The 25,427-nt window shown below is 41.4% G+C and overlaps 2 protein-coding genes across 7 annotated transcripts in view; one reads left to right on the top strand and one right to left on the bottom strand.

Annotated features, from left to right (window-relative positions):
- MGLL (monoglyceride lipase) overlaps positions 1 to 13,297 on the bottom strand; it is a 135,054-nt gene extending 121,757 nt beyond the window's left edge. The window contains exons 1-2 of one of the 3 annotated variants that reach the window (XM_039547863.1): positions 13,228 to 13,297; positions 10,367 to 10,500 (exon numbers count right to left, since the gene is read on the bottom strand). In XM_039547863.1, coding sequence (XP_039403797.1) covers positions 10,367 to 10,406 — 40 coding nt within the window. In that variant the 5' untranslated portion in view covers positions 10,407 to 10,500; positions 13,228 to 13,297. Of the gene's footprint in view, positions 1 to 10,366; positions 10,522 to 13,227 lie in introns of those variants that run through there. The other 2 variants (XM_039547864.1, XM_039547868.1) reach the window with 2 other exon arrangements.
- KBTBD12 (kelch repeat and BTB domain containing 12) overlaps positions 1 to 25,427 on the top strand; it is a 172,200-nt gene that overhangs the window by 141,977 nt on the left and 4,796 nt on the right. For all 4 annotated transcript variants that reach the window (XM_039547858.1, XM_039547859.1, XM_039547861.1 and 1 more), the window contains one exon: positions 10,659 to 10,856. In XM_039547858.1, the coding sequence (XP_039403792.1) occupies positions 10,659 to 10,856 (198 nt within the window). The remainder of the gene's footprint in view (positions 1 to 10,658; positions 10,857 to 25,427) is intronic.

Genomic DNA, 25,427 nt, shown 5'->3' with positions numbered 1-25,427 from the left:
TTGGGATTAAGGATCCAGTCTGGGGAGAATCAGACTGGGGGAGGGAATCCAGGGATGAAGCCTGAGGATCAGCAGCTTGGTAGGAGCAGGGCCTCTAAGGAAAAAGTCTGGAGGGTCTGCACTCTACAAGAGCGGATGGTAGCCCATGAAGGGCAGAAGGCCCTTTCGTTTTATATTTTCTTTGAACTGGAGACTGCTACTTGACAGAGCCTATTGGCCTGTTTCAGGACAGGGGAACAGATAGTGTCACTACTGCAATAAGTTACAGCAGGTCACAAGAGGGTACCAGGATGCTGTGCTGCTGCAGACCTTTAGTTTTGTTACTAAAATAAGCAAATGGGATTAAAGGCACAGAGGCCAGAATCTGGTCTCTTATATAACAGTGTAAATTGGAAGTAACTCCACTGAAGTGAGCAGAGTTACTTGGAATTAGGGTGACCAGACAGCAAGTGTGAAAAATTGAGATGGGGGTGGGGGGTAATAGGAACCTATATAAAACAAAGCCCCAAATATCGGGACTGTCCCTATAAAATCGGGACATCTGGTCACCCTACTTGGAATTTACATTGGCATTAACTGAGATCAAAGTCTGCTCTAAGGAGCAGATCTCTTGAGAAAGACAGTGCTGTGTTTCCAGTCACACTGCTGACCATATTTGCACTTCAGTTAAAATTGGCATTTTGTAGGCTGGTTCTGACAGTGACCACCTTGCCAACAAGACAGTTTCTTCTAGTGTAAAAAAAAAATCATACAGAGAGAAAACAAGGCAGATTTCTGGACACATTGTGCCTTTAAATACACTGCAGAAACTCTGTTCTATCAACAGAATTACTGCAGACTTACACCAATGCAACTCAGGGCACAATTGCATTTAGAATTCCTAACAGTAACCATCTGAGTGTCCTGTGTAAAAGATTGCAAACCATTTTCCCTCTCCAAGCCTCAAAAGATTTCTAATATTAAAACAGGTTGGTGACTGCCTGGTAGTCACTGGTATTGGTGTTTCATTCTGCTAGTGTCACAAATGGTCTCATCTCTGGCACTAGGCTCCCACATGCCAACTAGAATTAAAACCTTGCACAAAAAATACATGCCATGGTTTATTCATAGTGACAAGTCTGTGTTACTTTGTGAATTCTCAGATAGTTGGACTGCAAAAATGGATAAACTTCTCCTTATAAAGACAATGGTGATGGTGTCCTTGCTAGGCAGACAGACAACTCGTGACAGTAGAAAGAACAAGTTGAAAGCTTTCTTAATCTGGTTGGTGAAGCTCTTGGTCATGCAGATGACATCCATGAGAGAATGAGAGTGGAAACAACTAGGGCTGATGTGGACAGATCAAAGAATAATAACTGTCATGGGGAATGGTTTAAACCCATGGCAAGCTGCTCAAAGGCATGGACTCTCAGGACATTAGATCTGTGGGAGGCTAGAAAAAGACTGACAATGCCAATTTGTTCCAAAAGCCAGATTCTGAAGACTCTCTGAAGGAGTCCCTGTATATGATGTCCCCAGAGATACCAATACTATGCATTATGGCTAGATATGCCATTCCAGAGAAGCTATGCAGACTTGTTAAATCTGCAGCCAATTTGCAGATTATGGTGCAATTTCAGTAGATCTGGCAAAGGGAGGTGTAACTTTTGGTGTTGCTAAGTTTTTGTGGCCTGGGGAGAGAGTTACTCTAGTGCCGGCGAGGTAGTGTTCCTCCCTCTACCCTCTGTGAGGATTCCAGATGATGGGTATGGCTTTAATTCCCACCAGGGCTCTATACAAGCTCTGCTTTTGGGAGCATCTGAAGTGGCATTGAACAAACCTACTGTAGGGAGACTCTGACCATGCTTATCTCCCTCCCAGTGCTACCCTCTTCCCAGGCTGCTCTTACGGTATCTGATGTAAATGTAGTTGTGGCCTTTGTGTTGAAGAACAGTGTCTCCGTGGGTTCCCTGAGAGCTGCATGCATCTCAGAAGGTCCACTGGTTTGTGGAACAAACCTCCCCTCCCACCATTCAATAAGGGGAAAACCCTGCTTCTTAATAGAATGATGAGAAGGAAACTCCATGAAAGAAAGCTCATGGAGATCCCTGCTGCCTGTGTGATTTAAATAAATAAATGGGAGAGAATATAGCCTCTCCTTGAATAAATGCTCAGCTCATAAGAACGGCATTGCAGAAAGGCTAGACTTAACTCATTTCAAACAAAATTTAACACCTGCATCCAAACTAAATAAGATTTTTTTTTGGAAGCAGGGTCCGTGTCTTCCTGTATGTTTGAACAGCACTCAGTACCATGAGGCCCCAAGCAGGACTAGGGCCTCTGGGTGCTACTGCAATACAAATAAATAACTAAAGAAGTTAGTTATGACCAATATGAAGCAAAAGGCATGCATGCCATATTTGCTTTGAGTAAATTGCTGCAACATAATTTTTTATATTCAGGTCCAGATTCTGCTCTCAGTTCCATGGTGTAACTCTGTAGTAACTCTATTGACTTCAGTGGTGTTACTCCAGACTTACACCATTCTAACTGAGATCTGTAGCTGGCTTTCAATCTTTAATGTGTTAATTTCTGAAAAGATCTGTTGGTATAGAACATAGAATACATAGACACTGCCCAAGAGTACTTCTCAATCCAAATGAGAACTGAGCATGCTGACTCTGGAGACTAACTACTCCAGATCCTTTGGTCTGCGAGAACCTGTGTCAGAATACAGAAAGTGCTTTTTTAAAATTCCAAACTAGAAATACACATTGATAACAACATAAGGCCTGATTCTGGTCACATACCAATTTTACACCTATGTAATTCCACTTACTTAAACTGAGTTATTCCTGTGTTACACTGGTATAGGGGATATTAGAAACACTCATACTGTTTGAGGGATTGTATTGTTCATAGAACCTGTACCACTTGTCTCTTATCAGCTGTTCTATGTTAGAATTGGCTGTTGCAACAGATAATGTTCCTGGAGACTCTTATGCTATTTAAATGACATACATAATCCTTCCAAGTAAATGAACAGCCTTTCCTGAGGTTCAGAATCCTTTCTCCTATTCACCACATTCGACTGATCTTAGTTCTTTCTCTCCATATTTTCCCAGGAACATAACTATATTCGTTAGAAAGCTCAAGAAAGAGTGGTATTGTGTTCTTAATGACAGAGCCAATTGAGATACTTCTGGAAGAAAACCAGATGGGAAGGCTCTATTTAAGGTCATGCATTTTAATCTCTTGCTTTAAAAAAAAAAAAAAGAAATCCTTTGCATCTGAGACTGTGAAAACTCATTACGACTGGTGGATAAATTAGAAAAAGACCTGCCAAATGCACCAGCTCATGCTAAAACACTTTCAAAAGAACTACAGTCTTTGAAATATAGGTCAGTGGTAAGCGATATTGCATCAGCATAAGGGCATTAGTTCTGCATTGTTTTTATGTTATATAATCCCTGTTTTTATAAATAAGAAAATATAGAAGGAATTAAATGAAAAATCCTGTTAGTAAGGACTTGGGAATCAAAGAATCTTTGTTTATCCTCCTTACCCTGGAATACCACCTCATTAAAACTGAGTTTTCCCCTGAGCTCTTGCTGAGAGCTTCTCTTTAAAGTTTTAAGCAGTTAAATGAGGTTCAATTAAATTCTGAATGTCTCCCTCATAAAATACTTATTTGAATATGGTACTCAGGGGTCTCTCTGGGAAGGAAGGTTTGTGTAGGAGGAACTGGAAAGAGAAATTTTAACTTTCATGCTTCAGTCTTAACTGTGCCTTTGAATAAATTATGCTGCTTCTAAAGTAAACATGTCTATTCATAAATACATTCTGGATTTCCTCTGAGTAGCAGATAATGGGCCCGATTCTGCCCTTGGTTACCCCTGTTCACATCTGACTGTGGTAAATGAGCTTGCATGGCAGTTGAACCAAGAGCAGAATTTGGCCTGATTCTGGCTATCAGAAGCTCCCCCATGCCATTGAGAGGCTACCAGCATGTTGTAGGGGAAGCTGGAACTGTAATTGTGGTTTGTGTTGGCAACCGTTTGCTTTTCTCATCCCTGCTTCCAGTCAAGCTTTTCCTTCATGTTTTGCTACAAGACGCGTTACGTCATCTGTTTTCTCTGCAATAGTAAAGAATGGCAGGTGGTTTTCAATTCCATCTCTGTAAGAGTCTGTCGGGGCTAGCATTATGGCTCCCTTATTTCTCCCTGAAACCAATTATGCAGCGCTGGTTTACAAGGAGTGAGAGAGCAATGCAAGTCCTAATACTCAGCTTGAGTGCTGTTAAAGAGTAATGAAGGGAAATGTTACATAAGGGTTTAGAGCTATTAAATCCATTGTGGATTCTAGAGATCAATTTAATAGTGAATTATTTTACAGAAAGAGAGGGAGCGAAGGAGCTTAGATTTCACTTGCTTATTGGTGAACCTGCTCTGTTTTTTCATCTTCATTTCTCTTTGATAAAAATTCAAACCAGGACTAAGAATACTTTTCACTGCCTGTGTATTGTGATCAAAGGGTGTGAGAAGGTGGGGAAGTATTACAGTCTCCATCTGACTGAGCTTAGATGATCTGTAATTTCAGCTGCATACATTTTTTTGCACAACCAACTTGGGACCCCTCGGTGCCAAATACCCACCACATTAGTGGGCTTTGTGGGTGCTCAGTTCCACTGAAAATCAAGCCCTATATGTCTCAGGTTGAATATCAGTCAACTAAGGCACCCAAAATTAGTGGCCACTTTTGAAAATGTAGACTTCAGTAGCATGGCTGAGGTAACGTAACCCATGGCTCTTGATGCTGAGATCGGTACTGGACCCCCCGCACGCACACAAAAGAGATGTATTCATGAGTATTTTAAGGCTCTAATCACCATTCCAACTGAGCACCAGCACAGCTGAGTACTACTCATTACTTCCATCCCTCCCTCACCATCTCTATGGAGATACCCACCAAAATCCTGATTACTCAATTTTACCAGGAGTTTGTTTACCCATCTTTTCACACCACTGTTCCCCGTACTGTTTCCTAGGTTTAGTTATTGTGATGGATGTGACTCAAATCCCGTTTAGTCTCACTGTGTAAAAATAAGGGAGGTGGAGGGGAAGAGAGTTGTCCTAAAGTGAAACAATATTCTTTGCCTTCAGCCAGTCAACAACAACGTGTGGGTATATGTAAGGCACAGCACTGTATCTCATTGAAATTCTGAGGCTGTACTGATCACATCACCTATCCTGCATCGTCTTCTTTCATCAAAAGGCTTGTCTTGTAATCCTGATTTCTTAATAAAGACTATGTATTGTATTTATATATTTATTTTGCTAATGGAGCCTCAGGTTAAATTTAAAGTCCATTAGAACTGCTGCTTGCAGAGTGCCCTTGAAAGTGTGTTTGATTGCAGAACCATCCAAGCATGATAGAGAAAGCTCTGAAGCATTAATGGCTTTGGGAACACAAAGGTGGCTTTGCTGACTTATTTTAGTCCCACAGTGGCATCTGAACTGTCTCCTGGGGAAAGAAAATAACATAAAGGGTCTATATGTTGAAACGGTGTGTTTGCAAGGTAGGGACCGTGCTCTGGAATTAAATCCTCTTTTGTGACAGATGTGAAAATGACAGGCAGAGAAATGTTCAAAACTCCCAGGGTGAAATCCACCTCTCCCTGCACAAAGGTCAAGTAATCGGGCTTTGTGCAGAGAAATAAGCTGGGTGGTGGTGGAAAGAGATTGAATTCACCCACTCTGTTAATGGCAAAAGTCCACAGGGAGGTGGGGCGGGGGAAGGGGAAAACAATGCAGACCTTCTAGCTGCTGTTCCAGAATATAGGCTGAAACAGCAGTTGGTGCTCCTTCACACACCATGTACATGAGCTTTGGGTCAGTGGAGCCATTTATTTTTCATGGCACCTCTCCATAGCTTTAGGTAGTTTAAGATATGCACAATTAAAAGGGTAAAAGTCCAGAATAGAGAGGCATGCCCCCATCATATCAATGTCCTGCCAGAATATTTGGCAGGACAGCTGCCTCCCCCAAATCAGCTACCACATCCAATCTCTTCTGTTTTTTCTGGATGCTTCACAATGCTTTTCACACTATCTCCATCTTGTGTGGATTGAGCTTCAGCCAGCTCACCCTCCCTCATCCACTCCCTAGTCTGAGCCAAACACTCAGTCAGTTACTTAACTGCTCCAGCCAGGTCAAATGAGGTATAGAAAGGAATGTCTCCAGCAGCCTGAAGGTACCACAGCAGTCTACATGTCCTGACTAACCCTCCTGATGACTTCGTAAACTCATTGTACAGGACGGGCAATAAGGTAGAACTCTCTGGAATGGAGTGTGAGCAGTTGCAATATACAGTAGATTCTGACAAAGGAAAGTTTCTTCGTTTCCAACCATCTCCAACCATGCCTCCACTCAAGGGCCGATTTGAGTTTCCTTCACTGTGAGGAATTTCTGTGTTGTGGATACAAGTTGAAAGGACAGGCCTGAACTGTCAGCCTCTGCGGAACAAAATCTGCGTCTTCTTTCTTGGAGTATAGACAAGTCATGCCTACTGAGATTCTGGAAGCAGTGCAAGAGCTTTGAGCTGCTACCTGCAAGTGTGTGGCGAAGCAACTCTAGCAGTATCTGGAGTTTGCAAATTCCTTTGCATTATCTGCTAGCTTATTTCAGTGTTTGGCTTTATGCTTCTCTTTTAAGATAATGCTTTCTCCTCTGGGTCTGATTCCTCATTGCTTAGAATACCCTTTTAGAAGCTTGACAATTATATTTTATTCCCATCTGATTTTTGTTTCTTATTTTCTATTTGCCAAGCATTGATTTTTGGCCATGTCTTGAATGAAGCTGAAATTGGATTTCTCTTTAATGGCTTGGTAAGGTCCACATCAAAATTTAGCTATTTCATATCTAGAGGACTTTTCTCATCTGAGTATAACTACTTTTAGACAGGTCAGATTTAAGTTAAACTAGTTGATGGCAGTTTATTTAATTTTTTAATATGCTAGTCTTTAGTTTAGGCTTTAAAAGTGACTTGTGATAGGCCATTAAAGTTTATTTCTTTGAAACATTTTCCTTGTATAATTATTAAAGTCTTCTCTCCCAGGGTTGCCAGCATGAGTTCTTATATTAGTTGGTGAAGTTTTGGATTTTCTGCTAAAGCAGATTACTTGCATGTTACACACATGGTGCTGATTGAATTCTGTTCTGGTTCAATGCAAATTGTCCTTTTCATGCCTTCCAAAATTGCAGTGCCCATGAGTCTTGCATTTTTTATTATAGCTACAAAATTCACAAGATGATTAAAAGAACGGTGGTAATATTCCTTAGAAAGTTCAAGAGGTGGTTCTTCCAGTGAGGCACCTGGGACAATACCATGCTCACAAAAGCTAGGCAACTAATTAGAGTCAGATAAACTTACTGCCATCTCAGTCCACTGCTATTCATAGCTTTAATTTCAACAACAAAGATCTTCTGTCCTTCAGATGAAGGATCCACCTAGCAGCAAATACTTCTGCACCCTACATTGTAGTTCACATTCCACCAGCAGATGCCATAGAAGTAGTGCTTTTGGGAGGCCACTTGATTAAACAGCCTGGCTGTCATATTAAAGGACCAAGAGGTACTTTAAAGGTACCCTTGAGAAACAAAAATATGGTCAGCTAAGGAGGATACAGTGTCCCACCTTTATAGGTTAAGACCAGCATCTTAAACCTTACTAGGAACCATTAAAGAGTCAGTGCCGAGTACTGTGCACCAGTGTAGTATGCTCTTGGTATGAAGCACCATTTAATAAGAGTGCAGAATTCAGCTGTCCAAACTTCCATTGCCAAATAGTCTTAAGGCATAGCTCCATTGAAATGATGCATGTTCGTTTTCATCATCTGAGTCAGATGCCACCAGAAGAAGATTGATTCTCTTTTTTGGTGGTTCGGGTTCTGTAGTTTCCACATCTGAGTGTTGCTCTTTTAAGACTTCTGAAAGCATGTCCCACACCTCCTCCTTCTCAGATTTTGGAAGGCACTTCAGATTCTTAAACCTTGGGTCGAGTGCTGTAGCTCTTTTTAGAAATCTCATATTGGTACCTTCTTTGCATTTTGTCAAATCAGCACTGACAGTGTTCGTAAATCAAACAACATGTGCTGGGTCATCGTCCAAGACTGCTATAACATGAAATATATGGCAGAATGCAGGTAAAACAGAGCAGGGCACATACAATTTTCCCCCAAGGAGTTCAGTCACACATTTAATTAACACACTATTTTTTTAACGAACATCATCAGAATGGAAGGATGTCCTCTGGAATGGTGGCTGAAGCATATGAATGTAGAAGTAGGACTGAGTGGACTTGTAGGCTTTGAAGTTTTACATTGTTTTGTTTTTGAGTGCAGTTATATAACCAAAAAAATCTACATTTGTAAGTTGCACCTTTCACAATAAAGAGATTGCACTACAGTACTTGTATGAGGTGAATTAAAAAATACTATTTCTTTTATCATTTTTACATCTGAGTGTAAATATTTGTAATAAAAAATCATAATACAAAGTGAGCACTGTACACTCTGGATTCTGTGTTTGTAATAGAAATCAATATATCTGAAAATGTAGAAAAACATCCAAACATATTTAATAAATTTAAATTGGTATTCTATTGTTTAACAGTGTGATTAATTGCAATTAATTTTTAAAATCACAGTTAATTTTTTGGAGTTAATGACATGAGTTAACTGTGATTAATTGACAGCCCTAGTTAAAAACAATCCCAGTGAAGAGGCAGATAAAAAACTCTATTTAAGACATTAAGGACTGTAGGCTCCTTTCACTGACTGGCCATTTTAGGGGCAAAGTTTCAATGGCCCCTCCCCAAAACTGCACTAGCAATATTTGCAGTCATACCCTTTTAAATGTAAGTGAGTAATTAAGTGCATAAGCGTCCATTTTGGTCTCATACACTTTTGGGGCCTGAATGGGCCTGTGTATTTGGAGGCCCTTTGGAAATCGGATCTTTAATGTGGAAATTGCATGAATATTGCTGTCATTTTATATTTAAAAGTGAGCACACAGGCACACACAAAAGAGCTGCTTTAGCATGGAGATGCCATCAGTGCTCATTATAGGGTATTGTATCCAGTGGCACAGATGCAGGACCTGCTGGGGTGCATCAGCATATTAATCCTTGAGATCTAAAGGCTGTGAATTCAAAACCCAGAGCTGCTCACTGGAAAATATTTAGAAAGGCAGTGCCTGCCATACAATTTCAGTGTGCAAACACCGCACACTGAAGATGGAGTGAGGGTGGGGAGATATTGGTGCTGGATGTTGCAATATGTTCCAAGAAATGAAAACCAGGAGCAGTTTTTTAATGGCCCAGCCATTCTAAAAACAGAATCCAGACATCCTAATTAAGTCTCAACTGGTAGGGCTTGTTTTAACTCACAAGAAAAATAAGAATTAAAATTCTACTGCTGCTACTGCCCTCACAATGCATTATGTGTTTCCATTTGGAATGTGGTCTGGGAACGGAATTTGAAAGGAATATAAAACCCTACATATTTACCCATTTGTACTATTATGGGACTAGTCTTTCTTGAGTCTCTACGCAGACTGAGACTAAAGAAAACTGGGTTCTAATCTTGAATCTGACACTGACTGGTTATATGACCTTGGACAAATCACTTAATTGATGTGTTTGTTTCCTCACCTATAAAATTGATTTTGTAACACCTGCCTCTCAGAGGTGTTCTGAAGCTTAATCAGTTAGCATATATAAATTATTTACCGCAATTTGAAATCCTCTGGTAGAAGGTGCAAATAACAAAATTTATATGAAAGATCTCTATTGTTAAGTATCTACCTGAAAATTTGCATTGATTTATCTGATACTATGCATTTCACTGAAACACAGTGGTATCCCATAAGGATAATTTTGGGCAAGTTTTGTTTTGACTTACAACTGAATGATCACTATATCCAGAGCCATAAAGCAGTGAATTTTCAAAATCAGATGCATACAGACATTCAAAATCACCATCTCATATGTATATATCAAGTTTTACCAGGCATCTTAATACCCGGGCAGTAGGTCAGACAGATATTAACTGTCTTTAACTGACGTTCCTTGCAAACTGGACAATTCTTTTATCTGCAGCCAGTTTGCCCTTACAAAGGAATGAAATTCTTTTCTACCTTTTGAAAAATCCAAATGCCTCTTGATTAGTGAGAGTGAAGGGCAAACCCACTGACACCAAATTACTTTTGGAAAGTAATTTTTGATCCTTATAACTGAATAATCATATGATCTGGCCACTACAAACAAACAACAAGTAACTACAGTCAAATTCTACTGTGTAATTAAAAAAAAAAGGTAGGTTGAGTACCTTGGCATTTTGCAAAAGTGCCTCTTGTCCTGCCTGCCATATCTAGATGAGAATGGAGCTCCTTTGGGGCAGCAGTGAGCTCTGTAGTAAAGGTGCGGTGGCTTTTAATTTGAAAGCCTCTTATTACCAAGCTTCTGGAGATGAAGAGAGAAAATCTATTTAAAAAACCAAGAGCATGTAAATAAAAAATAACCCCATAAGAACTAGAAAGCAGCCAGTTTCAGTGGCACTCCGGTACTGCAATATTTCTGTCTTGGTGTCCTGTGTATCTGATACATATCTTTCTCCGCAGGAGGAATTGGCTGCTTGGGTCGAGACAGGGGACAGGCACGGCAATGTCTTGATGCAGTGGAGATTTATAACCCTGATGGGGATTTCTGGAGAGATGGGCCTCCGATGCCTTCTCCTTTACTCAGCTTAAGAACCAATTCCACTAATGCAGGCTCGGTGGAAGGGAAGCTGTATCTCTGCGGAGGATTTCATGGAGCAGGTACTGAATACATCTGAAAGGAGTTTGATGTTTCTTCCATAATTTAAGCTTACCATTCCATCACACATACAGTCCCTGAGAGGATGACTGAGTAGCCTAATCATCAGGTTTAAAATACCGAAGCTTCCCAGCCCCACAGAGTTGCATCCTAGCAGAGTTGATTCAGCCATTTGTATTTCTGATTCTTAATGTCAATATAAATTGAGTTCCATGCTGTTTACTTGCTGTCAGACTTTTGGCTGAAACACATAAGGGCCAGATTCTGATCTCTGCTACACCTGTGAAAATCAAACTCCACTGACTTCAGTAGAGTGACTCCAGATTTACACCAGTGTACCTGAGATCAGAGTCTGCCCCTAAGTGTCTATGTTAGGCACACTAAACAGTTTTGGATATTTTTCTAAGAGTAAGGCTTTGTCCTGAGTCAAAATTTCTGTTCAGCATAGCTACCTGGGCTTCATTACCACAGTATTTGAGCACCTCATTCCCCAACCCCCTTCCATCCTATGGCTGGAGAGATATTAATGGGCTCCTTGAATGGTACCTTGAAATGCCTTAACTACTTATGCTAAACAATCTGTTCCACCTTGTATTTAGCTGACATACTCTAAGGGCTTGTCTACATGTAAAGCACTTCAGCAGTGCACTTGTGCCGCTGTAGTGCTTTGGTGAAGATGCTACTACACTGATTGGGAGAGCTTCTCCTGTGGTGTAGTTAATCCACTTCCATGAGAGGCGGTAGTTATGTCAATGGGAGAAGCTTGTATGTTTCCCAGACCTGAAGAAGAGCTTTGTGCAGCTCAAAAGCTTGTTTTCTAATAAGGCCTTTGCACAGCACCCCTGTGAGGTAGGAAAGTGCTGCTATTCCCCTTTTACAAGCAGAGAAATGGGACTTGTCCAATATCATAGAATCGGAAGGGACCTTGAGAGGTCATCTAGTCCAGTCCCCTGCACTCGTGGCAGGACTCAGTATTATTTAGACCATCCCTGACAGATGTTTGTCCACCCTGCTCTTCAAAATCCCCAATGATGGAGATTCCACACCCTCCCTAGGCAATTTATTCCAGTGCTTAACCACTCTGGCAGTTAGGAAGTTTTTCCTAATGTCCAACCTAAACCGCCCTTGCTGCAATTTAAGGCCATTGCTTCTTGTCCTGTCCTCAGAGGTTAAGAACAACAATTTTTCTCCCTCCTCCTTTTAACAACATTTTATGTACTTGAAAACTGTTATCATGTCCTCTCTCAGTCTTCTCTTCTCCAGACTAAACAAACCAAATTTTTTCTATCTTCCCGCATAGGTCATATTTTCTAGACCTTTAATCATTTTTGTTGCTCTTCTCTGGACTTTCTCCAATTTGTCCACATCTTTCCTGAAATGTGGAACCCAGAACTGGACACAATACTCCAGTTGAGGCCTGATCAAAGCGGAATAGAGCGGAAGAATTACTTCTAGTCTCTTGCTCAGAACACTCCTGCTAATACATCCCAGAATGATGTTTGCTTTTTTTGCAACAGCGTTACGCTGTTGACTCATATTTAGCTTGTGGTCCACTATGACCCCCAGAGCCCTTTCTGCAGTACTCCTTCCTAGGCAGTCATTTCCCATTTTGTATGTGTGCAACTGATTGTTCCTTCCTAAATGGAGTACTTTGCATTTGTCCTTACTGAATTTCATCCTATTTACTTTAGACCATTTCTCCAGCTTGTCCAGATCATTTTGAATTTTAATCCTATCCTCCAAGGTATTTGCAACACCTCCCAGCTTGGTATCGTCCGCAAACTTTATAAGAGCAGCAAAGAATCCTGTGGCACCTTATAAGTATACTCTCTACTTTCCCACTCACAATATCACATATTGAGTCTGGGACAGAGCAGGAAACTGAACTCTGGTCTGGTGTATTCCAAGCCAGGATCGTAACTTTTTGGACCATCCTTTTCTGCTAGGTTTACGTCCTTGCACTCCAAATACAGTGTGCTGGCATCTGCCCTCCATATCATAGGTTACTGCACTGTATGTTGAATCTTTGTAAAATGCTTCGGGATGAAAATCACTTATATAAAACTACACTTTTATTATCGATATGCATGCACAACTCCCAGTACGCACACATAAAATCTCCTGAGACAGCACCAGCTGCCCCATTTCTTTTTTTAGGAGAAAGTAGATGGCAGATATTTTCTCCCTCACTGAGTGTCATCTCAGGCTAACTGTCTTCATATGGTATCGCTATGACACATGTATCCTTCACATGGCAATGGCTCCTGTTGCATTGAGTTTCATGTACATTTTACTTGTGCAGTAAACTCTCATGTAAAGCTGCCTGTCTAGTTGAATGATAATGCTGTTTTGTCACATGGGGTTCTAACTCACCTTCTTTCCCATTACCACTGGGAGGGGGAGAGAAGTTGTGTATGAATATTATCTAACAGGCATATTCTTGTGTCATCTTTGAGCCAAGAATTTTGTGACCTCAAAGCACTAGTGGCTATGACACATCATTGTGTTTCCATGGCAAACATTGTGCCATCATATTTTACTAGTTTCTCACAGCAACATTCAGATTCAAAAACAAAAAGCCTAAACCAACTAAGTGCAAATTTCAAAAGACTGATCAGATGCATGGGTAAATGAAGCAATTACATTCAGCATGACTAACCGTTTAGTATGAAACTTTCTGAATAAGGGCACTATGGTAGCTTCAGAGCCATGAAAAACACCCAGTCTGAACACCATCACACTTGGGCTCTGAGTCCTATGTAGAGGGTTCTGGTACTGGGATTGGAAGAAGGAGAGAGAGAGGAGTCAGTGTTTGTGTCTGAAAGTCCCCAGGTGGTCTATCAGGGATGGTCTAGACAGTATTTGGTCCTGCCAGGAGGGCAGGGGACTGGACTCGATGACCTCTCGAGGTTCCTTCCAGTCCTAGAGTCTATGAATCTATGATTTCAGGATGGTGAAGATCTTAGAATCATAGGGTTAGAAGGGACCACAAGGGTCATCTAGTCTAACCCTCTGCCCAGATGCAGGATTCATTGTGGGCAGTGGCTAAAGCATCCAAGGCAGATGACTATCCAGCCTCCTTTTGAAAACCACCAGTGAAGGAGCTTCCACTCCCTCCCTAGGCCGTCTGTTCCTTTGCCCTACGGTTCTGACAGTTAGGAAGTTTTTCCTGAGATTTAATCTAAAGTGAAGTTTTGTGGGTGCATTAGGTGGGAAGTCAGACTAGATGATCATAATGATCCCTTCAGGGTATGGATCTATGGGCCATCAGAAGTTAGGTTTGAGTGAACACTTTTTATTTGGCCCCCTTGCAGTCTTTCTGTTATGTGTTTGTACAATGCCAGCATAAAGGGTCCCTGATTGGGCACTGGTGCAAAATAAATAATTACATAACATTATTTTAATGTAGATGGGCTCTTTATTAGATTGCAAATCCAGCACTTGGAAGTTAGTAAATGTCAGTTTTACAGTTGCCTGTACAACCTTTGTTCTGCCTCTAATACTCTAATGAGGCAGGGTCCCTGCAGAAAAAATAGTATGCAATCATGTCACTAAAAACAGCATCATAATGCATGTGCACAAGGGGGCCAAAATACAGCTGCACAGACAACCGTAAATCTGGCATTTGGTTTTCTTACTTTCAGACACTTGACTTTGCAAATTAAATGATGTTTCTTTACAGGTTTTGTTTTGGTGCAATTTCCTAGTTTTTATTAAAGGAGAAAGGTAAAACCAGACTTTATTATGCACAACTCTAGCAACCACCAATCACACATCATCAAGAGGGTTTGAACTCTAAGTCATCAGCATGATAGCAAAGAAATTGACCACTCATACTACAGGACTAACTGCACTAACTGGCAGCAAAAGGCTATTATTCCAGAGGCAAAAATGGGCAGATGGGGCCATGTGCTGCGTCCAGAGGAGTGGTTGAGGTAAGCCTGGTTATCTCTCTTCCCTCCTATGTCCCTGGAAATTGAGGGAGCTCCTGCCCCATGTGGTGCCACTGAGGCAGGAGGAGGAATGAGCCACTGGTGCTATGTGTTGGGCCGGGCTGGAGGGAGGACTGGGGTTGATGGAGGAAGCCTGGCTGGGCTGTCCTCACCCCCACATAGCTGCTCCAGCAGCTCCCAAGCATTTCCAAAATAGTGTGTGCTGCTGCTGCAGCTGCTTTGGAGCAGCCTGGGCTCAGCACTCTAGAATATTCCTGTTTGGCTGCTATTTTGGCATGCTGGCAACGTTTTCCTCAGGCACACAACGGAGAGAAGGGGTCGGGTAATTTTCAGACATTTATCACTCAGCCAAACCTGAATGGAATTTCACAGGACAAGCTCACGGCACATCTGTAACCTCAGCCGAATTTCAAAGGGCTGCTAACTGCTGTGAGCTGTAGGAGTGTCAGAGCTTCTCAAAAAAGGCCAAAAGCAATTTTTATAATGGAAGTTGTTAGGCAACCTAAATATCAAGGTTGCTACCAGCTCTCCCTATAATAATAAATCAGTCCAACCCACACAGCCCTGATTCATCTTTCCTTGTACTTAAACCTAATCTGGATCTAGTGCAGGGCTCAGATTGCACCTCCTTAGTGAACTGGTATGGTTTGTTTTTGTTTTATGTTTTTGGCTGGCTGCCATTTTGATTTTGCTCCTCTGCCCTTCACACTGCCTAGCTGCCACTCAGTAGCCATCTTACGTTGTTATTGGCACCCCTGGAGAATCAAAGGCCAGAGGCACCACATGCAAACACACACCTGGGCTTAAAAGCACCAGCTGTCAACTACCTGAAGGCCCCAGACTTGATTGAGGAGAAAGTCAATACTGCCCCCTGGCTACTGCTCCCGCCACCAAGTCCCTGGGCTGCCATTGCCTTAAACTGTCATGGTTGGGGGCTCCACTCATTGCCACTTCTCAAGTCTCTCAGCCTGCCTGAGAGAGTACAGCTGGAGTAGCAGTAACAGCAGCCCCAGCAGCACAGGAGAAGCAACTGTAGCGGCAACAATCCAGAGCCCCACAAAGTGGGAGTCAGTGGGCCTGTTGAGCCCGGCTGAGAGTGAGCTGAGCCCAGAAGAGCCATGCCAAACAATGCAGAGCATGCACGAGTGAGCTGAGCCTGAGATGTCTCCAAGACTCACCAAGGGTAAGCTGAGCCATGGTAGGCCTCTGAACCCCAGGAATGGCACAATGGCATTTTGTTTGGATGTTTCCTGTAGGGCAGGGTTTGATTTGTGGGCAGAGCTTTGGAAAGTACCACTTTTTTTTTAGTTTGATCCTTGATCCAGATCTGGGCACCGACTCATCTGTGTTGCCATGTTGAGAGCCGCCATCTTCCCGTAATATTATTTCTGACTATGGCCATTCTAGGTACGTGAAAAACCATTTCTGTTCTGCTGAAATTCCAGTTTCACACCTGCTTTAACTTCACTTGGGAAGCTTAATTCTGTAGCCATTAAAACAAAGGTATACACATTAACTGGCTTGGTTCTCCTAAGAAATGAACTAATATTAAGGAATTATTAATCTATTTGTCTCTGACACTCTGCTCCCCAGGCATCCCAATGTCACAAATGCTATCTGTCATCTGTCAGCAGCCCCGCAGCAAGATGCGCAGAAATGTGGTGTTTTAATTAATTAAAATCTTGTTGACAATTATAGTCTATAGTGCTGCAGACAATGATAAGTGCTGCTCTTAAAGTGAACATTCAGAACAATGCAATCGGCAATAGCCGTCGAGTGTTCTACTAGGTGTTTTGCTGAGCCACTACCATAGCTACGGATTTTAAACCAGCTTTTGTAGATTGCCTGCATAATGGTCTTATTTATACATTTTATATTTCCTTTGCCTTTTTACATAAAATGAAACCCTAACACCTGCACAGGTTGACAGCTATTAGTGTTATGAGCTGGGTGTATGGCATAAGCAGTCACATTAGCATGCTTCACTGAAGGATGTGGCAAGCTCATGTTAAGTTATTCAGCATTACATATTTATAAAATGCCTGCCAGTTGGGTTTCCTATTTCTTTCACTGATTCTGAAGATAAAAACATTCTTGGGTTAAAATCGTGCCGGGGTGTGTGTGTGAGCACGTGCACTGTGTGTTGGAAGTGGGTTATTTACTTTCATTCTAGGTTTGCCAAGGTGCAAATTTGTTGACCTTCACATCATGTTGTCAAGCTTATGTGTTTTCCTAGGCTTTGGGGGGAGGGAGGGCATTGAATTGATCTGAGGAATTGGTAGAAACTGTACTTTTGCTAGGGGGGTTTGTTTATAGATATTGACCCAATTGTATAAAATATTTGTAGGAATAAATTCTTGGCATAAATGCAGATATAATTTTAAAAAAATTAAATACTATTGTTTGCTAAAAGCACATGCCTAGGTTGTCACTCAAAACTACCACCCACATATGTTCTTGGCTGTTTTGCAAAACAAAAGGAAAACTACCTGAATTTAGCTATTAAAGGCCCTATCTCAAATACAGGGTCTGCTGCTATTGGCTCATCACATATAAAATCCCTCTGATCCTCATCAATTAACTCCACTTGATACTGAGCTAGATGTATTTGAAGTGGCAGTTAACCCCTTCTCTACCTCAAATACAGTTCATAGCAGTAATATAGGTTTATACCAATGTTGCTACAATGAATTAAATACGTAGCTAGTGTGTTTGTGCACCAAGGCCTTCTCCTGGATGAAATCCGAGATGCTTAACTGTGTCTCATAGGACCCATCCTGCTAATAAAAACTGGAGATTCTCCTTTAGCTTAAGTAGTAGGGGAGTCTCTGATTTTGGAGCAGGAAGGCCTGAGTTACATCCTTGAAGTTGTTATGAAGTTCCAAGTAGCCACAGTATGCAGCATAGTGACACTCGTGAAATCCTAGCTAACCGTGGAATTATTACTTTTATAAACAGATATTTAAATAGCTAACCCAAATGCATTTAACTGCCTTCTCATCATTTACATGAATTGCACTCTTGAAAACAAATCTATAAATTGGAATAGTGTTTAGTTTATAGCAGGGCAGTGCCATGTTGTAATTGCCATATTCCAGCCGAGCTAATGAGTTTGGATCTCAGCACCATCCTTTCCTGAGAGTGGACTAGCTTAATGGTTATTTATTTTGACTAATCTACCATAAAGTCTGCTCCCTTCAGCCTCATCCATTATATGATTTAGTTGGAGAATAATTGTTGTGCTTGTTTTGGATTATAGTGGTTACAGTACATTACTTGAAGCAAATTAAATTTAGACATATTAAGGAGCCTGGCACAGTAAATACTGTACTTGTGAAGTTTGGGGGATGTGGGATTGGAACAAAACTGTTTCTCAGGCACCCTGCTATGTTCCCAGTTAAATAAAGCAGGAGGGCAAGTTCTTGGCTGATTGCTGCCTGTTTGCAACCCTGCTTGTTTCCCTGATCAGTTAGAATTTACTAGATAACACTGAATATTTCAAGTTCTCCTGTCCACAATGGTTAGTTTTTTTAATATATTTTCCTATTAATAAATGGGATGCAGAATCCCTGTTTTGTTTTGCACAGAACTAGCTCATCATAGGCTGTCAAGCTGCAGGCACTCAACCATCTATCAAGCCTGCATATGGAATCCACACTAAGAAGCTGCCGAATGACCTCTCACCTAATTTTCACACTAACCAGAGTAATATGTAATTCAGCTCTTGGGAAACATATGAGCAAAAGAGAGAGAGAAAGAGAGAGAGCTCTAGCAAGCTCCGTTCCTAGAGATGGCTGCCCACTTATCCAGCATTCATCAGCCTAAAACATGCTACGGTAACCAAGGCTGATGTAGGTCACAAAAGCAATGACGACCTGCACCTGCTTCCTACAGCTTCTGCGTTTGACTCCGTGTCTGATGGGAAGATGTTAGTAATCCAGTCACAGTTCAGATCAAGGCTCCATTTATATCTAGTTTAGAAAGGGTTAATAAATGATTAATAGATGTTTTATTAAATGTTCAACAATTGTTACAGAGTCCAATAGGTTGCTTATAAATATGGCTTATAGCCATGTATAACATCTGCTAATGTACTTATAACTGTCTATAACATATTGTTACCCCCTGGGGCCAAAACGTGGGGTCTGGTAGGTTGTTCCAGCTGGCAGCAGAAGCTGGTGATAGTCAGGATTTATTTGATGTAGCTTTGTTCATGTGTAAAGAATGTACAAAGTCCTGCGTCTCTGAATGCAGAAGGAACCAAGAACAAAAGGAGTACTGTCTCAGCTTACAGCCCAAGCCTAGGGTTGCCCGTTTGGCTGGCCGAAGTCCTGGAAGTTTCATCACATGACATAATCTTTAATTGCATATTAATCTTTAATTCCTGGAGACTCCAGGACAATCCTGAAGGGTTGGCAACCCAACTCAAGCCGCTTTAGACCCAAAAGCTGTCTCTGTAGCTTTATTCAGGGTCACCCTGTGCTGAGAGGCTACTGCTAGGCTTTCATGTGGTTTTTTTGCCTTGCCTTTTGCTCTATTCTTACCTGTTCACCATTTCAGTGTGTGTGCTCTCCACCCACTCACCAGCCCACCTGGTCAGAACGCCTAGTCAAACCCTCCGCTCACCTGCTGCTAATTTCTGAGCAGACTCTGTTAGGCTTTATTTCAGGTGTGACCTTTAAGTGTCTCTTACAACTCTTAAATGTGGGACTTGTTCACACAGCAGTTTGAATGAAGTTTTAATTCAACCCCTAACAATATTTCATACGCTTCATAACGATATACTGCTTGTGTCTACAACGTGCTTATAGCGTTTATTAATCCTTTCTAAACCATTTATAAATGGGATCTTAGCACAGAGAGGGACCAGTAATTCTGCTTCTGTAAGGGCCTGGTCCCTTACTCAAGTGCTACTGAAGTCAACGCACCTAATCTTGCGATGGTTGAAGTTAATGTGAGTTTTGCCATTAACTTCAGTGGGAACAAAATCAGGCCTCGGGAGACTATGCATGAGAGTAAAGAATGCAAGATAAAAGGATAAATAATTAGAAAGGTTCTGGATATTGAAACCCAAACAAAGATGGTTGAAATAGCAGTGGAAATGGGAGGTCCTCCCTCTAGGCCACCACATCCACCTTTTAAAAACAGCATATAATTAGGGAGTGCACTGACTGCTCATGAAAGTGAGACTGTGGGGATAGGAGCATTAGACAGCCAGGTAGGCAGATTGATGAAGGCTTTGTCTGAACGGGGTTCATTCTCTGTACAGATGCACTGAACTGTAAACCCAAGTCACAGTGTGCCTCCCAGTTCTCTCCTAGCTCTGGTGGGTCCGTACCCTGCGCCAAGTCTATGCCTGGCACAATGTGCGCTGGCCAGTGTGTTGAGGGGTGAAGCCCAGGCTTTCCCTGTTCCCTGCACACATGCACAGGTAAGGAGATGTAGTGACTCTGCAAAGGGTGTGCTCTGTGATGTGGGTAGCCACCGTATGCCCCCTTGCTTCCCTGCATGGGCACACAGGATGGTTCACAATCTGGCCCGTAGTTATGGACAGAAATGGGGTTGTGTACGACAGACCTGGAGAAAACATTTTTCTCTTTTGTCCTGTTGCAAGTCAGGATTTCATGTCTCCCATGGTGACAGGCTAACAAAGCATTTAACCCATTGCAGCAAAAGCATGTGCATCCCCCTGCCCCCAGGCTTGTAACATTGTAACAGGTAATTAGGAGCGCAGCTATGAATGGCCATGAATAATGTGTTGTAGTCATGCTATATGCAGAGAACATGATGTGTTTTCTGGTAAAGAGAACCACAGAAATCACAGACGTGTAAAGGACCTTAAAAAGACAGGTGAAAACCCCACTGGGTAAACAAACCAATGCTGGAATCAAAGCATTTCAACAGTGACAAGTCAGAGTTGGAATAACTGTTAAATGCCAGTGGCTGGAGGAGTTGGAGAATAAAAGACCAGAATGAGGGTCTGCCAGACATTTTGGGGATCTGGTGTTGGTAGTTGATCTGTAATGCCTGAATGAATCCTTCAAGAAAAGATAAGAGCAGCCAGTTAACAATTTAGCAGCTAGAATTTTAGTGGCTATTTTGAAGCTGATCCAGGACAAAAAGAGTTAGGGTGCAGTAGAGGGATGTGCGTCAGACGTAGGAAAGCGGTATGACGATGTAGGGGGAAAAGCCAGGACTGAGATCAGCAGGTGCACAGAAAGGAGGTTGGGACAGGAATTCCACAGAAGCCTATTGATGAGAAGCAGACGCATAAATTCTAATTCCAGCTGTGACACTGACATACCGTGTGGCCTTTGTCAAGCCTCTTAATCACTTCATGCATCAGTTTCCTCATCTGTAAAATGGAGGCAATAATATTTACAGCAATGGGCTATTAAGGATTGATTAGATACTGGACCAGATTTGTGCCTGGTGTAATTCCACTGAAGTAAAATTAGTAAGGATTAGTTTGTTCCCTTGTCTCTAAAGTGCTGTTCAAATATTTTCCTCATATGTTCTTATAGCTAAAGCACTGGACTGGAATTCCAGAGTTCCAATTGCCAGCTCTGCTACAGAATTCCTGTGTGATCTTGGGCAAGTCACTTTGTTTTCCTGTGCCTTGGTTTCCCTTTTGTAAAACATAAAATAAGGGCATTGTGAGGGTAGATTCATTAATGACTGGGCAGCTCAAATAATACAGTGATGGGGTCATGCAAATACTTGGCTAGATTCGCAAGAAATCTATACTTTTTTTGAAATTAACTTTGTATTGGAATGTGTGGTGCTTACGCTACAAGAGGGAAAATAAATATCAAAGAGATCAGAAGTAATACCGTACATACCTATGTCCACAAGGGAAAGTTGTTACCCCCAAACCACATATGGAATGCAATTTGAAAGAACAGAAAAGCAAATAAAATATTTATAGCATTGCCTGAAGCAATATTGTAGGTCTCAACATGCAGTGGTCCATCTTGATTCAGGTAGCATGAGAAATCATACAACGAAAAATCAGTCCAGCAATGTTGGATAGTGAAATGCATTTAAAAATATAGCTTTTAATAGAATTGGATGTTTCTGAGCATATGGATGGAGGCGGCCATCTTATTGAAAAGTAACATTCTCTCTGTCAGTTTCATCTTGCTTTAAACACATTCAGAGAAGAACTTTGTTATGTAAAAAATGATAAGCATTTTGTTTACAAACAAAACATTATCGGCCAAAGTGTTAAGCAGGATTTTGAAGATTACGCCTGCAAATTCTGCATGCAGAATACTGTAGTTTGCACATGTGAAATGTGATTTTTGCATTGCCAAATTAAAGCCTCAATTACAAAACAAGGTCTTTATTGCCCAGAAAAGGTGGTTTTATAGGTGCAGTATTAGGCCTGGTCTGTACACAGATTTTGCCCCAGCATAACTATGCTAGTTAGGGGGGTGATTTTTACCAATATAGTTGAATCGATACAATCTCTAGTGTGACAAAGTTATACTGGTATAAAGATGCCTTATACTGGTGTAGCCTATTCCCCTTCCTATATAAGAATAAGCTATACTTTTATAGTGCTATAACTGCATTCTCACTGGGGAGAGGGGGTGTTGCACGGCTTTAATTCTACCAGTATGTTAAAGTGGTATAACGTCTGTCTGTAGACAAGCCCTTAGGGTGTGTATTCAGTCCAGAGTTAATCAGAGCTAGCCTAGCATAGGTGAAGCATCCCTTCTGCAAAGTCCTATCCATTCTAGACCCATGGAACTTCATCCCCACTGGTGCTTTACTAGTCTGTGTGTTTGGCTGGATTTCTAGCAGGATATCCCATTGTTCTTAGTGGAATATTAAACTGGACAACTCTCGGAATCCATTAACAGTGTATGGTAGGATAACTTGTCTTTCCTATGTAGGCTCCTGTGAGGAAAACTTCTAGATGACCTCCTGAGGTCCCTTCCAACCCTAATAGTCTATGATTCTATTATTCTATGATTATGGATCTTACTCAAAAAAGTACCTCTCAGGATTACTTCAATTGGTTCAATCAGTATCTCTAGCAGAATGAAATCTCAGTTTGTGTAACAGTGAAATCTGTTAAGTGACCATCTGAGTCACTAAAAATAAATAATTTGCTTAACGTAGGTGGCTGTCTAATAAAAGTGGAGCAGAACTGTGCTAAATATGTCTGGGATACTGTGGGGTGGTTTCTTAAGAGAAGTTGCCCAATAAGGGTGATCTCTTGAGTGAGTGTAGGTTCTACTGTACACTCATAAAATCACTTTTCAGCAAAATAAGCTACTACAAGAGACTGAAGCTTAGAAATGTTATAATTAAAATAACAGAGAAACTGATGAGACAGTGCTTAAAGCATCACCTGAGTTACCTCTAAGCTAAGGTTTGGGATTCGGGTTAAAGCCTTAATCCAGGCTAGAGACTAGAACTAATGGCCCCAAACTCACACAAGGTGTTCTTGCAAATTTTTGGCCCAAAATAATATTAGACAATAGTGGCAATAACTAATACTTAGCTCTTACATAGCAGTGCAAGTCTAATGCGATCATCTCTTTTTGTGAGATTTCTACCTTGTTGGGCTGAAACCTTTCAAGAATGCATTGGCTGTGCACAGACTGGATCTGGAGCATTGATCCTTTCTGTTTTTAGACCCAACATCTGAAACCAAAATCACAGAACCACATTTGAATTCAGTGATTTGAATTTAAATCCCACCAAATGTCAAAGAGCTTCAGAGATGAAGAACCAATTTTAGCCCATTTCTTGTTAACATATTTTTCTTTGTCTCAGATCACTCTCTTTATGTGAACTTTCTGAACCAAATGGGTGTAGTTTCCTTTTAAGTTAAGCGAGATAAGACTAGAGAAATTATTGCATTCTTTATTCCAACAACATAGACTCGCTTTTATCTCTCAAGAGTTGAGAGTTAACTAACACCCCATGTGCTGGAAAACAGAATTCATAGAGAGTGGAACAAAACTGGTTACAACAGCCTACAAAAAAGGGAAACAAAAGACACTAAAGGTTATGAGTCATGAGGGTCAGGAAAAGACACAGCAAGACTTGTGGGGAGGATTGCTGAATCTTCCTTTGATGTTTTAATTAGGATTTTTTTTAAGTGTTGCAATCCTCCACAGAATGTTTTAGACAGCTCCACTGTTTGATTTTTTCACTCTATTGTCTCATTTTGTCGTGATCCATGCCAAAGAAATTCCTGGCATAATAATTTATGATATAAAGGAGTTGATCTAATAATAAATAACAGGACTGGAGCCTCCAGTGTCACATACTGGGGCTGCTTGTGTCTTCCTGTTTGCTTTGAAAAAACCTTTCTCACTCCTGCTGGGTCATATAGAAACAAGATCTCTTTGCTGGTGCTTGTAGATGTCATTTGTTTACAGTCTCTGTCAATCAAACCTTTCTTCTCCATATTTTAACTGGGTGTTTTAGCAGCTTGTTCTCTTCTTTCATGGATGGATGGTGCTTTCCTACCTATTATTCTTCCTCTTTCCTTGCTGAACTGCGTGAGTTTGATAAGCAAAACATCACGACTGGTTAGCTCCCCCCGGGGCTGTATGAAGAAATGGAACAAGGGCTATTTAGATGGGGACAAAGCCTAAGGAGGTCTTACTCCGGTTATATTCAGGCTTTACTCAAGCAAACTCCCAAAGGGGAATTAAAGCGAAAGTAAGGGCTCGGGATTTAGTCCAGTGAAAATTTCAGCCTACCCCTTGTTCAAACTTGTTTTCCCCTCTTCCGCAATTAATTGTGGGCAAAACTGAGAAAAAATGATGATTTGGGGTTCTGAACTGAGACAGAAGCATCTCTTTGTGTTACCATATGAGAAGCTACGTGATTGGAGCTGTTGAATAATTCCTTTAGGAATGATCACATGACAGAAGGCACACGTAATTGGAGACAGGGTTGGCTTTGGGTGCTCACCACGCCAGTCAATGTGGGGGAGCTACATTAATGTAGATCAGGGGTCGGCAACCTTTCAAAAGTGGTGTGCCAAGTCTTCATTTATTCACTCTAATTTAAGGTTTCGCGTGCCAGTAATACATTTTAACGTTTTTAGAAGGTCTCTCTCTACAAGTCTATAATATGTAACTAAACTATTGTTGTATGTAAAGTAAATAAGGCTTTTAAAATGTTTAAGAAGCTTCATTTAAAATTAAATTAAAAAAGCCCCCCAGACTGGTGGCCAGGACCTGGGCAGTGTGAGTGCCACTGAAAATCAGCTTGCGTGCCGCCTTCGGCACCCATGCCATAGGTTGCCTACCCCTGATGTAGATTTCCCCCCAGTTATCAGGCTGGGGGAAACTTATCCTGAAATTCTTTTTTCCACATGACTGTCCCCCACGTCCTGCAAGCCAGCCTTCCAGGACAGTTGAAGAGCCCTGGATGTATGTTAGGTCTCGTGATATTGAGCCATCGTGATGCAATTGTTTTCACATGTTGCTCCTAAATCATAAGAAGACATGGATGTTATGGATAAGACTGGGGAACCACTAAGACTGTGCTCATGGGAGAGAATGAATGGCCTGTGCTCCCAAGGTTATGAGCTTTGCAGCTCTCAGGAACTTCAATGTTTTCTTTCCTTTTCTTTCCTTTGCTGGT

Source organism: Mauremys reevesii, linkage group 7 (assembly GCF_016161935.1).
Source record: "Mauremys reevesii isolate NIE-2019 linkage group 7, ASM1616193v1, whole genome shotgun sequence".
In the NCBI taxonomy this organism is placed as follows: Eukaryota; Metazoa; Chordata; order Testudines; family Geoemydidae; genus Mauremys; species Mauremys reevesii.
This window is presented reverse-complemented; position numbering and strand designations above follow the sequence as displayed.